Source organism: Silurus meridionalis, chromosome 18 (genome assembly GCF_014805685.1).
Source record: "Silurus meridionalis isolate SWU-2019-XX chromosome 18, ASM1480568v1, whole genome shotgun sequence".
Taxonomy (NCBI): Eukaryota; Metazoa; Chordata; class Actinopteri; order Siluriformes; family Siluridae; genus Silurus; species Silurus meridionalis.
The window spans coordinates 16,746,245-16,764,002 of record NC_060901.1 but is presented as its reverse complement, the minus strand read 5'-3'; the positions used below and the strand labels follow the sequence as shown (position 1 = coordinate 16,764,002).

General features: G+C 37.5%; 1 protein-coding gene across 1 annotated transcript in view; it reads right to left on the bottom strand.

Annotated features, from left to right (window-relative positions):
* snd1 (staphylococcal nuclease and tudor domain containing 1) overlaps positions 1-17,758 on the bottom strand; it is an 86,282-nt gene that overhangs the window by 40,105 nt on the left and 28,419 nt on the right. Inside the window, exons 14-15 of the mRNA XM_046874422.1 lie at positions 16,297-16,369; positions 10,497-10,638 (exon numbers count right to left, since the gene is read on the bottom strand). Coding sequence (XP_046730378.1) covers positions 10,497-10,638; positions 16,297-16,369 — 215 coding nt within the window. The remainder of the gene's footprint in view (positions 1-10,496; positions 10,639-16,296; positions 16,370-17,758) is intronic.

The window sequence follows — 17,758 nt, the reverse complement described above, 5'->3', positions numbered from 1 at the left end:
CCAATATTGCTATGTTTATTCCTTTAATATGCCCCACATCATCTCTTCTAGTTTCCCCCTGCTGTTCTGATTTCATCACAGTCCAATTGCTCTTTCTGTCTGTGAAAACCAGTCTTCTTGTTTGTCTACTGGAAATTATGTGTATCCCCAGGGATAGTGAGGGACTTATGTACATTAATATTATTGCTGTGCTAAGAAGGGCCCACAATCCAAATAATATCTGATCCCTTTCCTCCAGAGTGGTGAGTTCTCGGATGTGCAAGCACACATTTGCTGAGACCTTTGGATAAAGTCACCTTCCCGTTATTTTTCTCGCCTCATACGTCTGATCACATGTACACCATCTGCATAGCAGCTTGTGACTAGATTTGGAGCTAACAATAACTTGCCCTCCTCCCATACTCCTAGCAATAACCTTCTCCTATTTCTTCTCAGTGTATTTTTCAATCACCTTGCTAGTGATGCAGGACAGAACACAAGTTTTCAATGATTGTGGCACAGACTGATGATATTGGTGATACCCACTGCACAGAGGGCAGATAGAACAATCTGTAGTGCCATTTAAAACCTGCCGTGTGTGTCACTGTTACACTTTGTTCAAGCCTTGAACAGGAGTGTGTACATATTAAAACATAATTCCAGCACAGGTGTAATCACTCTATAAGCAGCATTTTCAGGTTGTGTTCACAAAGGGAAAGTCCACAAAGTTGGACTTCTGATTGGAAGGTCATGTGTTCAAATCTTAGCACCACCAAGCAAATCCTCAACCCTCAGTTGCTCAGCTGTATAACAGAGATAATTTAGTCGCTTTGGATATGAAATGCCATAAAAGTAAATGTAAATGCAAAGGTCTACCCTCAGAAACCATCAGACTGGGTCAGCAAAAGCCTTGGGTTCAAGCACAGGTCTAAAACTTCATCATCAAAACAGGTTTTCCTTTTGTGCTGGGCCCTTTGTGAGATTTAGTGTTTTTCACTAGAAATCTCTGAAAGAAGGAGGAACAGAAGTGCATGCTCTGACTGAAAGCTTGCCGTGAGTGCACTGATGGTCAGAGTACTCTAGACTCACATGGTAATTGACTCTAGAATTTGTGCACAAGTTGAGGTCAAATAGTTACACACGTTGACTTCTGGTTTCAACATGAAGCATGTAGCACGTGTTCTAGGACAGCTCTGCACTGAATCCAATAGAATACAACCAGAACATCTTTTATTAGTCTTTTATTGTAAGCATTACATAAAATTATTGATTTACAACTGATTTTTTTTTTTTTTTTTTACAACTGCCTCGGCCTTACTGAGACCAGAAACGCATCGATTCTCCGGCAATCTCTTCTCTGCACTCAGAAATACGCTCAATAACATCTGATATCGGGGAGATAATTGACACCAAGATTGAACAATTTGCTGTTTTGGTACTAAGAGAAGAGGCATTTCAACAGAAGGCCAGCTCTGTGATTTCGGCCGTTAAGGTCACTGTGGATGAGCATGTTTTAAAACTGGCAAGCTGAAAAGCTAACACTTCTTCGAAAAGCTAACAGCTTCTTCGGATACGGTAGTCAAGCTTGAGCAAGAAGTGGGCAGTTTAAAGCGGGTGGCAGAGCAGCTTATGGACAAATGCCTGGACCTCGAAGTACGTAGTGGGAGGCAAAACATCCGTATACTGCACATCAAGGAAGGGGTCGAGTCCGGAATGAAACCGAGGGACTTTATCATGCATTATCGCTAGATAAGCGGGTGCTTGTTGATCGCGCAGTGCGAAATCGCCCTGGAGATACAGAACCAACGAGGGCTTTCGTGCTTCGGCTACACTACACCCACGAAATAGAAGAAATTCTGCAGAGAGCAGCCAAGATGCAGCAAGTTACTTTTAAGGAACAACGAATCAACATCTTTCCCGATTATCCTCCAGGAGGTGTAAAATTCTGTGCGCTTTTCAAACGAGCAAAGCAGCTGTTTAGGGACAAACCCGGTGTCAAGTATAGTCTACAGCCCAATACGTCCATCGCGATCTACCGTAGTGTGGGTAGATCACATGACAATAAATAAATAAAAAGATATTTATTTATGCATTTTTTATAGTAAGTAGATCATTTTGACTTGGTCATTTTTTAAGTAGATCACAAAGCCCTCGAGTTCACGGAAAACTTCTTTGGACCATGGGGTGATTGTTCGAAGTAAGTTGTGTAAATGAGATAAGTGCAGTCACTCATTGAGTGCATTTATTTTACTCATTTATTTTACCCAACAAGTACCCATTCGGTACTTGTTTGTTTTCTTTCCTATATACTCTATAATTTTCTTCTGAAACCACCTACTGTGGCGCTGCGGTGATTTAAAGTTTGAAGGTCAATGAATAAGATACTCATGTTAAGTGTTTTCTAGAATATTTAGTTTGTGTAATATTATTCCTGTTCTGACCATTTTTTTCTCGCTTTTTTACTTTTCCTTTCCAATTTAGCCTACTTCGTCTCGCGCCGATTGTTCTAGTTGTCGGTTAGATGAGGGGTGGTTATTTAAGTCGGTATGTGGGTACCTGTTTGAGATACTTCAATGTGGTGAAAATATTTTAAGGTTCTTGATGATGCAGATAATGTTGTAACATAAGGTAACAGACAAGGACTTTTTTTGCCTTGTGGAATGTGAAAGGAATAAAATCACCCTGTTGAAAGAAGTAAAGAGCTATCGCACTTAAAATCACTACATAGACATAATTTTTCTGCAGGAAACAGTTAACACTCGAGGGGTAGTGATCCTGATACGAAAAGGTGTACCGTTTACATTTGAAACATGAGAAAAAAAGACAGACGGTCAGTACATTATTATCGGGCGAGATGCATTCCTTTCCGATTACATTAGTGAAAGTCTTATGCCACAATTTATCACAAAATTTTACCATTTATGTGGCAAATCTCCTGGTCCAGATAGCCTGCTCTCAGGGTTATATAGAACATTTATTGATCTACTTTCCCCCAACCTCCTCAAAACATGCGAGGAGGCATTAGTGACTGGACTTCAATCAATGTTTAATGACACAGCAAAACTGTTATCCCATAAAAAGGCAAAAATGAAGAGGAGGTAGAATGTTGCACAAAATACAAGGCGCCATTTTAACATATCACTCCAGAGCTATTAAAAAAATTGGTTATTGTCGCTCTCAATGCTGAAAAAGCATTTGATAGAGTTAAATGCCATCTTTCCACAGTATCAGACACATTTGACATGGGTGATAACTTTTCAAAATTTTATATATATAAAAGTCCTAGAGCTCAGGTATTAACTAATAATACTTTGCCTGGTCCCTTTAAGCTCCAAAGAAAGACTAGGCATGGTTGCCCCCTTCTACTCTTTTATTTGCACTGACTATAGAGCCCCTTGCTCAATATATTCAATCTGACCTCTTTACTCATGACCAACACTTTAAACACAGTCAATAAAATAGCTTTATATGCAGATGATATCCTGCTATATATTATACAAACCCCATGTTAATCTGCCAGTTATTTTGGATACAATTAATCTCTTTGGGATGTTTTCAGGTTTTAAAGTTAATTAAAATAAAAGCGAGCTAATGCCCACAGTACTAAAGGATTTGTCTCAGATACAATATGCTCTGTTTAAAGTTCCAATAGATAACTTTAATTATCTCAGAATTGTAGTTACAAACAAATATTCTTCACTCTTATAGGCCAATTTTACCCCTTGAACTTCCAAACTGCAAGCTAATGTACAATTTTGGACACTCCCAATTTCTCAGATTGGTAGAATAAATGCAATTAAAATGATATTTTCACCTCAGATATTGTACCTATTAAAGAATATTCCAATCCTTCTACCTTAATCCTTTTTTAAACAATTCGATTCAATCTTTCTTCCGTTTTTGTGGGGATTATAAAACTCTGTAAACCTAAACAGGAGGGAGCTCTGCCACTTCCAGAGTTTCATCTTTATTACTGGGCATCATACAGAAGTCTAATTTCATTGTGGTTGCATGATCATGATGTTTCACCAATTTGGCTTCAAATAGTCTGTGACCAGTGTTCTCTATACAGTCCGGGACCGGTGATTGTCTCCCCTGTAACTCTGGAACATTCTACCCACACTAGTCATATAATAATTAGAAATATATTTCATGTCTGGAAAAGATAGAACATTTCAAGTTAAAGTCTCTTTCATTGCTAACTCTTATCGCTACTAAGCCATCATTTACTCCCAGCTTGGATGAAACCTTTGTACAATGGGAAGAAATGGGTGGACATACTATATGGGACCTTTTAATTGATGGGGCTCTGACATCTTTTAGCCAGATGCAACAGAAATGTTTATTTCTGAGTCTTTTTTTTTCTTCTTCGATTTTTACAGATTAGGAATTTTATACATGATCACACCTTTATTGGATAATACATCACTCTCAATTATTGATAAGTGTCTTGAACAGTGTAAAGGTAGTAGTAAGTTATGATCTGCTACAATCCTCTACTTTTCCTTCAACAAGTTTTCTTAAGAAAGAATGCGAGAAAGAACTAGGAGTAGAAATTTCTAAGGAGATGTGGCAAACGGGTTTAAAGTATATTAACGAACATTATTAATTCTAATCACTGCCTCATTCAGTTTAAAGTCATTTACACACTACATTATTAAAAAAAGAAACTACTTACTATTTTCTAAAATGTTACTCCTCTTTGTGACAAATGTAACTCAGTAGATACTGATTTGTCAAACCATTTTTTGTTTTGCTCCAAGATACGGATATTGGAATTGAATTTTTGATGTGCTTTGAGATTTTTTTGGGTGCAATTACAGCTGTTACAGCTTTTAGGGTGCAATTACACTTCTAATTCTGGGATTCTCTGAACGTATACATTCATAATCAAGATCACAACACAAACTGCTTGAATACAGTTTAACGACAGCAAAGAAGTTATTGCTGTTATTCTGGAAGAAAAGGAGGCTCCTACATGTAAGCTATGGTATGGAGAGATGATTTAAACTTTACATTTGGAATGAATTAGTTACTGTGTGAAGCGCAAATTTGAGCAGTTTGACAATATTTGGCATCCTTTTCTCTGAGCATCATTTGTTAATGTGATGTTTTAATCATTTGATTTAGTATAATTTACAATATAACGTATACAGGTTTTGTAAGAGATGTTTTGTGATTTTTTTTCTCCTTTCTTTTCTGGTTTGTACGTGTTCTTTGTATATGCAGTGGAGATGGAATATGTGAGATTGCAATCCATCGTCAATATCTGTCTTTCAATAAAACTTATTTAACAAAAAGTTTACATACGTAGGCTAAAGACATTCAAACTGTCACCAAGTTTGAACCTTCTGGCTGAAGTTTTGAGGTTTTGCTTTAGTATTTCTAGATTATCCTCCTTCCTCATGATGCCATCTATTTTCTGCAGCAGTTACTTTTCCAGCAAAACAACTGCATGATGCTGCCTCCCCCATATATACACATTTATACAGCCACCATTTTTATACACAAATAAATAGAGAATGTACATATTTCAGTAATTGATGCCTTTAAAACCAAACCTCATGTTAATCTGTGGATGTACATTTGTGCCTATTTTCTGTCTGCTGAAGATTTTTGCATTTGCATACAATCATTTGCACATATGACCACTGGATCTTCAGTGTGATCACTGCTTTAAAGGAGAAAAATCGCTTTAATTCTGTCTTTGATGAGTTGATTACATTTCCTTAGGTATCAAGGTCATAAGGGCATTTGTTTTTAAAGGACCTCTGATTTGAATAAATGACTTGCCAAACAAATGTAGAATAATTTGAAATATGTGCAGTGAAAACACTGAGATTGCTTATTTTGTGCCTAGATCTACAAGAACCATAGACTTGAACTTTATCACTAATTTTAGTAAATTAACTCAACTTCTATAAACACATGGAATGTGTATGGATGTGCCCCGTATCCTGCAGCATACAGAGCAGACTGTGAACATCTGATCCTCAGACCACCATTTAATCAGTCACAAAAGAAAGACACAGAGGGCTTCATTGTCTAATCAGAGACTGGCCCACTGGGTGGTGGACATCACCAAGGCAACAGGATGAACAGCAGGACCTACAATAGGAGGTAGGAGTAATTCATGACATGTCCTGCTTTTTGGCAGCCATGATGCATCGTTTCCTGCTTCTGCACATTTAACATTACTGCTTCCTGTGGCATAAATGCAGCACTCATTTATTTGTACAACATTCGCGATAAACCTGCAGTTTGTCAGTTTATCATGTCATTGCCGCACACTAGTGGTGACCCCGAATAGTCGAAGATTCAAAGCTACAACAGAAGTGACGACCATGCCATTTTGGTTTTATGGGGGTTCTCAATGTCTGATTCCATATAGAACTACAGGTTTTCTCCCATTAGGTTAATATACAGTGCATTACAATAACGTTGTAAATAAAAATGTGAAAAGAAAGAAGTTTTAAATACAGATTTTTTTTTACGTGCGTGAATAAATCCAACACCCAAGGGAATAAATCCATGTTATGAGGAATCATTTTAAGGCTACCTGGTGTTATCTTTTCCCCTTCCGACCCTACCACATACATCATTCAAGTTACCCTCACTGCCCCTGGTGGTGAATAAGGTTGAAATAGAATGCTTCTTTTTCTTCTTTTCGCTTCTCCCATTAGGGGTCATCACAGCGGATCATCCGTCTCCATACCACCCTGTCCTCTACATCTTTCACACCAACTACCTGCATGTCTTCCCTCACCACATCCATGAACCTCCTCCTTGGCCTTCCTCTTTTCCAGGTGGCTCCATCCTCAGCATTCTCTTACCAATATAACTCATGTCCCTCCTCTGCACATGTCCAAACCATCTCAATCTCGCCTTCCTCACCTTGTCTCCAAAACGACCAACATGCACTGTTCCTCTAATAAACTAATTTCTAATCTTGCCCATCGTCGTCACTCCCAACTAAAACCTTATCTTCAGCTCTGCTACCTCCAGCTCCGCCTCCTGCCTTTAACTCAATCCCACTGTCTCTAAATCCTACAACATCTCAGGTCTCACCACAGTCCTATAAACTTTCCCTTTCATTCTTGCAGATACCCTACTATCACAAATCACTCCTGCCACGCTTCCCTGCCTGCACTCTTTTCTTTACTTCTCTAACACACTCTCCATTACTTTGCACTGTTGACCCCAGGTACCTGAACTCCTCCACTTCCCCACCTATTCTCCCTGCAACCGGACTATTCCACTGTTCTCATACCCCATATGCCCCATACATGTCCTGCACCATCCTCACATACTTCTCTGACACACCTGACTTCCTCATACAATACCACAGCTCCTCTCTTGGCACCCTGTCATACGCTTTCTCTGAATCCACAAATACACAATGCAATTCCTTCTGTCCTTCTCTATACCTCTCCAACATTCTCTAAGCAAATAATGCATCTGTGGTGCTCTTCCTCGGCATGAAACCATACTGTTGCTCACAGATAATCACCTCTTCTCTCAGCCTGGCTTCCACTACTCTTTCCCATAACTTCATGGTGTGACTGATCAACTTAATTCCCCTTTAGTTACTGCAGGTCTGTACATCTCCTTTATGCTTAAAGATCGGTACCAGCACACTCCTCCTCCATTCCTCAGGCATCCTCCCACCTTCCAGAATCTTGATAAACAATCTGGTTAAAGTTGAAACAGAATGCTAATAACAACATATCTATCTGCAGTTAGGTAAAACTGAAATAACCATTTATTCTGCTTCACAAACAACCTTGGAAAATAAATTAATAAATAAAGAGAGAGAGAGAGAGAGAGAGAGAGAGAGAGAGAGAGAGAGAGAGAGAGATATCCCCTAAAATATTTGACATTGAAGTTTACTGCGATAACAGCATGAACCTTGTGACATTTGGGGGGTTTGGCATGTGTGTTCATGTGCATCTCAAAGCAACACTGTTGAAAAGTATTACTTTCACTTTCTGAAGAAGCAGCATTATGAGGTCAATAGGGCTATTAATTGTCTATTTGTGCTACATGCACATGGTTTAGCCACCGGCAGAGAGCAGACAGCTTCATCTGACTTACCGTCACCGACAACTAAACTGCCTGTAAGAGAAACTGGATTAAAACAATCTCAGTGATCCTTGAAGAATAAAAATTAGGGATGCACCGAAATAAATTCTTGGCTGAAACCTAAAACTCGAAAAAGAGGAAAGCAAGGCCGAAAACCGAAACACCAAAAGAAATTATGCCAATTATTATTACCATTGCATTTATGGCTATGACTGTGTACTAAACTTACTAAAAATCAAGGCATTTCAATTGCATGAATTAATATTAAAGTTTCAAAGAATAAATTAATTACAAATTATGAAAATATTTATTGCACATTGCAGCAATGCACAGGATAAAATAAATTAAAATTCAAACTTAAATGTTTAACTTAAATGCACTCATGTGTACATTAAATAATAATGTACAGACCCTCTGGCCTGCTGAAAGGTTGTAAAATTAAATATGTTCTTTCATAAAAACAAAGTGCATTCAGAACAAGTGCAACTGCTTAAAGATACAATACAACAATATCACTGGGAAACTTCCTGCCTTTTCAAAAACGTCCACCACAGACGGAGTGCGCGTGCTCGGATGGGTTTTGCTTTTCTGTGCCGTATTATTCTCATATTCAGCATAGCGATCGGAATGTTTGGATTTCAGGTGATAAATTAAACCCGACATGGAGAAAGTTTTTGCAGACGAACCCCCTCTTGAAATTTCGGCATTACATGTTTTGCAAATCACTATCCGTGGGTCTTTCTCAGATATACTGAAATACGTCGACACTGCAGACATGTTGTTTTAGACAAGCACGTGCAGGCCGCGGTTTCTGTTTGCATCATCACAACAAACTGTTTCAGCCATGTTTTTTCGGTGATCAAAGTCTTTCGGCCGAAAACCGAAAATGCATTTTTGGGCCATTTTCGGCCGAAAATTTTCGGTGGCCGAATATTCGGTGCATCCCTAATAAAAATGCAGGGAAAAAGGAAATAAGGAAATTATGACAATGTAAGAAAAATAACTGACACACTAAAGGGATCTGAGGACTAACGTGTTTAAAAAAAAAAAAAAAAAAAAAAGAAAAAAGAAAAAAAAAAAAGGACCAGATGTGAGTGCAGACACTATGCAGCACAACTCGTGTCATAACAATTAACAGAAGAAGGGAAGAAGCACAGATAAACAGGGAAAGGCATTAGGAATCGAATTAGCGAATTAATTAAACGTCTAGAGCACAGGCACACACTATTAAGCAGGGCTACGGCAAAAAACAAATATAGAACATCCAGCAGAGAACAAAAATCCATTAGATATGCTTTCAATTTGGAGGTAAAATCACCTGAAGTGGAAATGGCTACAAATAATGATTCTTCAGTAACTCCAGAGTGACTGTAGAGAATTCTATCACTGTGGGTTTATTGTTTAGCAAATGTTCCACTGACGTACAGGAGCTATAAATAAACGTTAATGTTCTCATATCTGTGGTTCGAAATAATCATTCATGAAAAACAATCTCAAATTCTAATCCTGAGCTCCAGCTGACAATTCTTCAGCAGCAAGCTTTCTTTCACATGTTTTCAGATGCATTTAAATAGATAGAATCCATAAAATAAAGGGGAAAAAAATAATATTATATATATATATATATATATATATATATATATATATATATATATATATATATATATATATATATATATATATAAATTCTCCCATCAAGTCTCACTGAAATGGATAACTACATATAGACACTGCTCTCTTGCAGCTGTTACATCATTATAGGGTAGAAGAGCCAAAAAAACGCAGAAAAAGATGAGCGTTGTGAGACCAAGTGTTGAAAACAGTGAGTAACACAGCTGAGGAAAAATGACTACTGGAAAGTTAGGGCACTTCTCTATCAGCACTTCTGTTTTTAAAGGAGATGATGATCACCCATCTAAAGTTGAAGGTGTCAAGCAGCTAGAAGAGCAGATTTAATAAAGATTACTACAAGAGAGATGTACATTTAACATTACACATTTCTCTCATTATCAAATGTTATGCTGCACTTACAAAGATGTACACATCCTTGTGTGTGTGTCAGAAACAGTAACTCTGTGGGAATCTGGCTCTAGGTCAGATCTAATAGATGACTCAACTGTTCAGTTCTGATTGTGTTTTATTTGCATTTAAGCTTTTCTGTATTCTCCTGCTGTGGCATGTGTGAATGTTCTGCAGTAGATCAACAGCTTTACAGCTCTGGTATGTTTAAATATTCATATTTAAATATCCATATTTAATAATGTAACAAAATAAACCCAACATTTTATGCTTCCTTTTTCTTATTATTGTGTTTGCAGATGAAGCGTACCATACTGAGATTTAGCATTTCGCCAATGCCTCATGTATACACACACACACACACACACACACACACAAACACAGAAAACACACACAAGACACATATATAACCTTACCGGCAAGCAAGAAGGTTATGAGGCATGTCTCCTTGGGCATGTACAGTTTCAGTCTGGAGCCACTGAACACATACTCGACCACAGCCTCAGAGCGGCCAGCTCTCTGCAGAAATGGCAAGAACTGCTTAGCTTTCTGGGTCTCCTGCAAAGAGAAACCACCACACGTTTCTCATCGGTTTCTCACTTGTGCTTTAAAGTAACTGTGATTATTTTATTTACTATATATACAGTGAGGAAAATAAGTATTTGAACACCCTGCGATTTTGCAAGTTCTCTCACTTAGAAATCATGGAGGGGTCTGAAATTGTCATCGTAGATTCTGAAATCCATAAATCACAATGTATGATTTTTTAACTATTTATTTGTATGATACAGCTGCAAATAAGTATTTGAACACCTGAGAAAGTCAATGTTAATATTTGGTGCAGTAGCTTTTGTTTGCAATTACAGAGGTCAAACGTTTCCTGTAGTTTTTCACCAGGTTTGCACACACTGCAGGAGGGATTTTGGCCCACTCCTCCACACAGATCTTCTCTAGATCAGTCAGGTTTCTGGCCTGTCACTGAGAAACACAGTGTTTGAGCTCCCTCCAAAGATTCTCTAATGGGTTTAGGTCTGGAGACTGGCTAGACCACGCCATGCTTCTTACAGAGCCACTCCTTGGTTATCCTGGCTGTGTGCTTCAGGTCATTGTCATGTTGGAAGACCCAGCCTCGACCCATCCTAAATGCTCTAACTGAGGGAAGGAGGTTGTTCCCCAAAATCTCGCAATACATGGCCCCGCGGTCATCCTCTCCTCAATACAGTGCAGAAAAACACCCCCAAAGCATGATGCTACCACCCCCATGCTTCACAGTAGGGATGGTGTTCTTGGGATGGTACTCATCATTCTTCTTCCTCTAAACACATTTAGTGGAATTATGACCAAAAAGTTCTATTTTGGTCTCATCTGACCACATGACTTTCTCCCATGACTCTGGATCATCCAAATGGTCATTGGCAAACTTAAGACGTGCCTGGACATGTGCTGGTTTAAGCAGGGGAACCTTCCGTGCCATGCATGATTTCAAACCATGACGTCTAGGTGTATTACCAACAGTAACCTTGGAAACGGTGGTCCCAGCTCTTTTCAGGTCATTGACCAGCTCCTCCCGTGTAGTTCTGGGCTGATTTCTCACCTTCCTTAGGATCATTGAGACCCCACAAGGTGAGATCTTGCATGGAGCCCCAGTCCGAGGGAGATTGACAGTCATGTTCAGCTTCTTCCATTTTCTAATGATTGCTCCATCAATGGACCTTTTTTCACCTTGCTGCTTGGCAATTTCCCCGTAGCCCTTTCCAGCCTTGTGGAGGTGTACAATTTTGTCTCTAGTGTCTTTGGACAGCTCTTTGGTCTTGGCCATGTTAGTAGTTGGATTCTTACTGATTGTATGGGGTGGACAGGTGTCTTTATGCAGCTAATGACCTCAAACAGGTGCATCTAATTTAGGATAATAAATGTAGTGGAGGTGGACATTTTAAAGGCAGACTAACAGGTCTTTGAGGGTCAGAATTCTAGTTGATAGACAGGTGTTCAAATACTTATTTGCAGCTGTATCATACAAATAAATAGTTAAAAAATCATATATTGTGATTTCTGGATTTTTTTATTTTTTTTTTTAGATTATGTCTCTCACAGTGGACATGCACCTACGATGACAATTTCAGACCCCTCCATGATTTCTAAGTGGGAGAACTTGCAAAATAGCAGGGTGTTCAAATACTTATTTTTCTCACTGTAAATAAACTTCGATGATCTCATTCATACACCACAAGTGGTGGTACCTTAGAAATCAGATAAGAAGTGCAAGATCTCCTTTTCTACATACCACAAGGAAATTTACAACCAAGTATCCCTACTTCCCATTTAAAGGCCAATTTATTGTGCAAATCTGGCTGTTAATTAGTTCAGAGGAAATGATTAAAATAGCAATTTATATGCAAGTACCGTATTTTTCAGACTATAAGCCGCTACTTTTTTCCCATGTTTTGAACCCTTACGGCTTAAACAATGAAGCGGCTTATTTATTAATTTTTCCTGGGTTTTTCCCGGTTTCACAAACTTCAAGCCAAAAAACTGAACCCCATATCATTAGACCAATGAAATTTCCGAATGGAAACAAAAAAAACCTCACCTGTGTTCTGAGCTGCATGGCATCGGGAGAAAATTTTTTTAAATGCACGACGATGCCAAAAGATAAACTCCCGAGAGAAATAGTTGTGAAAGGAAGGATGAAGACAGTGAACAATGACTTTCTTGGTCGGCTACTGTTTAGATACAAGCCGTTGTAACACATTGAGTCTGGGTGAAGGGAGAGCTCACCAACTCCAGTTGCAACAGAAATCATATAAGCACAGACAGGTTTCCAAAACTTGTGCTTTTTTATTATTCTTGGCAACAGTGTTACGGGTTAGTCAAAGAAACTTAGAAATGAGCATCAGAAAATAATAAGGACATATTCCTCGGTCTTGCACACATGCAGTAATACCGGTAAAATGCGGCGGCAGGCTATTCCCAAAATACCGCTATGCTCCTAAAGGAAGCGCAACATCTTTCATTAAAGCCTGTGTAAAGTTTATTAGTTTCAATGTAGACACCTGAGGCTTATAGACATGTGCGGCTTATTTATGTTTAAAATAAAAATCTTTGTCAAATTCAGTGGGTGCGGCTTATATATGGGTGCGCTTTATAGTCCGGCAATTACGGTAACAGAGCATGGGATGTTTTAATCCACAGTCACATTATCAGGTAATTATTGAAGCTCCTGGTGTGATGCGTTTCCACAGACTGATGACTAAAGAACCGAAAATGTGCTTTTAAGTGAAAGAGTAATAAGCAGCTAGAAACCTTTAGTGACTATAATTTTTAAGAATTATGCACTTTTCACATGTTTACAAGCAACAAACAAGGCAAATTGCAAAAGAAATTGGACAGTGAATGAGTGGAAGAAATTTCTGTTGGCAGATGAGTCCAAATGTGAGATCTCTCACAGAAGAACTTGTGTAAGACAGAACAGGAGAGAAGATGTTAGCAGAGTTGGTCTTGAGGGTCTGGGTTTGTTTTGGAGCAGAAAATGTTGGAGACTTTTTTCAGGTGAAAGGAATATTAAACCAACATGGCCACCATTCTATACTTCAACACCATGCAGTTCTGCCTGGACAGTGGCAAACTGGAACCAATTTCAATATACAAAAAGACAATTAGCCGAAACGTATGTCCGAACTGCGCGAGTTAGAGCGTTAGAGAGCAAACAGTCGGCTGGAGTGGTATCAATTATGCTCAGTCACTGGACCTAAGTCCTGTTGAACTACTCTGGGATGAACGGGATCACAAGGTCAAAAAGACTAGACTCACTCCAACTAGTGAAAAACACCTCTGGCAAAAAGCATGGCAAAGTATTTCAGCTGAATGTTTGGAGAAACGAACTCTCTGGATGCCAAGAGTGTGTAAAACTGTTCTTTGAACACAAAGTTAAACATCTGTACAATTATATATATATCCTAGCCTGTTTTTTTTTTTTTTTTTTTTACTTTTGACAGACATTGTAATTTAAACTAAGTCATAATGCCAGCACCTTAGACTTTGGTTCCCTCAAAAAAGTTGCTGCTCTGTATACCTGTGCTTTCTCTTGCACCCCATTATTTTCCCTTGGCTGTCCCTTATTGAAGAACTGCCTGAGTGAGCAGTTTACACTGAATCTGACAACATCACACAACTTTGATTTATGCAGTGGTAATGTATATGCATAAAATAATCTAACAACCCAATATATCCAATTAGCACAATATATTTACTCATGCAAAGTGAGAAAACACAGACATGAAGCTCCCTCCTGCAATGTTAGTGTGAAACGAATAAATGAGTACAAAACAAAAAAAATAACAGTACAGACTCTTTCAGCAGTTGTTCTGGCCCATGTGATCGCAGCTTTAATGAAAAAGATGAAAGCTGTTAAACTAGCCTGCATTTAAGAGTATAGCGCCAACCTGCCATCAATTCAACCACTCACAATAAACCACTGAAATTAAATTCAATGCAGAAATAGAAAAACAGTACTCCAATTAGGGCTGGGCGATAAAGCAATTTTATCGATTAACTCGAATGTGTAGTTTACACCGATCTGTTTTAATAAAAATCGTTTTTTTTTTCCAGATCATTTAAATCACCATATTCAAACAGTCATAAACAGTCATTTTACTGTGGAGTTTTTAAGAAAAAGTAAAGTAAAATCACTCCAAGCATCACTGCATTTTTAACCATGTTCCACATTCAAACACTCTTAAAACAGTTTTCTTTATAGGTTTGCTCAATCTTTCTAATTATTTTTATTTACAGTGTCCCCGTCTATTACTCTCTTAAATTTTATCTCATTTTACTGTGGAGTTTTGGAGAAAAGTAAAGGCAAAATCACTCAAAACCTCAGGTGCATTTTCAATCATGTTCCACATTTAAACACTCATAAAACATTTTTCTTTGTAGGTTTGCTCATTTTATGTTACGTTACCTTCTATTTTTACAATTTACAAAGGCCGGGTCTGCCATCTTGTATATTTGGCTTGTTGTTTCTGATTGCACTTTAACCCAAAGTGGGTTATAATCCCAGAAGGGTAAATAAACTTTATTTAATAAAGGGGGGGGGGGGGTGTTTTTAACTCCAATATGTAAAAATAAAAAGTAAAATCTGCATAGCAACATTTGTTTACTCTAATTATGGATTAAAGAATAAGTTTTTAATGATATATAGTCCAAGTAAGTGGCTCAATGAGAAACTTAGTAATAAACACTGATTGCAAATTAAACATCTTTTGTGGTTATTGTTTTTAATATCTGTCATTTATACCTAAAATTTATATATACTGTACAAAATAGCCTTTTGAGTCGTTGAGTGTAAAAGAAAAAGGGTATATATCATTTCAGTTATTACTTGCCCATCACCTAAAGTCTGACAGCTAGTGGTTTTATAGAGAAGTACACAGCTGCTGAAAGACTGGGTATGCCAGCTTAATTTAAGTGAAACTGCTTCCTATGAGACAGCATGGGCCAAAAAGAGCCACCCACTGCAGCTGGAAATATCCCACAGCTGTGACATTCATTGCTAAGAGAAAACGAAGAGGTGGAAGGACTATTATTATAAAAAAGATGTATATATGAAAGAGCTATTTTGGGTATTTTTTCTTTTTTAATATAAGAAGCAAAAAGAAGCTGAAAACAGCTAATATAGAGCTCTGTCTGCCTGTCTTCACCACTTACCGAATATTAGTTATCTAAAAAGCAAATAATGTGCTCACATGAAGCACTGCACAAAATACAGTCACGTAGTTTATTAAAAAAACAGGAGCATCTACTTGTAAAATGCAAAGAATCAGGACCCACATGGTAGGGCAGGAAAGAGAGCAGGCATTTAAGAGAAGAATAATGATTAGAATAAAGTAATGGCATATTAAATAAAACTAAATGAATGCGTTCTATTAAGTGGGAAAGGTTTGTCTTTTCTCATTCTCAAGCAAACCTGCTTTCATCTTCACTCTGTGCTCAGCCCAATCAAAATACACAGCCAGTGTGGCACTGGCCCTGGCACACCTCAACAACATCTGTACCCCATAGTATATTAATAAGACAGGCCATATTTATTTTATCTCATTAAAGTGTAGGGAAATAAACTGGTCCTGTTATAAACCTGCAATCAGACAATTCAATTCTAAATATTCAAGGAACACTATTCACACAGGCCACACGCTCACACACACGAAACACACTTACCCCAGAGATGTCGGCCACTCTGTGAATGGGTACCTCCTTCTTACTGTGGAGCCCTTTCCCATTCTTAATGGCCCTGCAACAATTAAAGCAAGCAACATAATTTACATAAGTATATAATATACATAATAAGCATATAATATACTAGTGCTGCAACGACGCGTTGACGTAATTGATTACGTCGACTACGAAAATACATCGACGCATCACACTGTTTACATTCATCTCGTGTAATGGCGGCTTCTGCTCCTGGGAATAGAGAAAGTTTCAATCTGTCACAAAAAGCTAGACCACGATTACCTAAAGTATGGGAATACTTTAAACAGAGGTCAAATAAAATGGTCTTTTGTTCCCTTTGCAAAACCCGAAATTTCGCACCTCAGAAGAAAACATCCTGGCGCTCTCCGACCTCAATAGAACGAGCCATCTTTGTAAGTATTTATTATTACAGTTAGTTTTGGTTGTAATTGTTGTGTTCTTACCTGCTGTGTTTTGGTCAAGAATTAATAAATATATATAATATATGTAATAATGGTAATGCTAATTGCTAACGGTATAAACTGTAAACATATACTGTATAGGTTACTTTGGCGACAATTAAGCAAACTTTAACTTTTAATTTAAGTTTACTGTTGTTGGAAGTTGTTTATGCACATAGACAAAATTAACTACTAGATTTACATTAACAGTTCGCTGTAATCTAGTAGTGTATGTGAACATATGGATAAATAGGCTACTAGTGCATTTTTGTTTACTTTTGGCACAAGCCAAACAATCGCAAGTACGTGATTAATAACAAATTATCTCATTAGTTAAGAGTTTAAAATGCTTTCTGTATTCCATAATAAAATGACACATTCACTACACTTTCTGAAATACAATTAATATTGTAATCAAAGTAATCAAACATTGTAATTAAATCACATTCAGTTCATTTAAAAATATGCAGATTTACTACCCTCTTTGAAATACTGTACAGTTTATATATTGTTAGCATTCATAGATTTCATGTTTAAATTGGTTCCTAATGTTAATTATTGTGTTTGGATTTTTTTTTCCAAGAAGAGGCAAAGCTGTGTATTTTTGCACAGTGTAATTTTTGCACAGTGTTGAGCAGTGCTTTTGTTGAATTTATATGGCATTATTCATGCCTGATGTAAAGTGTTGTTTACATTTTATTTTTGGCACTTTATTTTTGTATACTGTAAAAACACTGAAGTATTTTTTGGAAAAAATGTAATAAAAGTTAAAATATTATATTAGAAGTTGTACTTATAATTTTTTGTAAAGTTAATTAGCTAATAAAAAAAGAACACTAGATTAAGCAAAAAATTAAAAATAATCGTTAGAGTAGTCAACAGAAAAAATTATCGTTAGTTGCAGCTCTAAAATATACATAATAAAGTCAGCAAGATCATTAAAAATGGTCTATAAAAGAAAAGGGTGGAGAATTCCTTTAAATAGT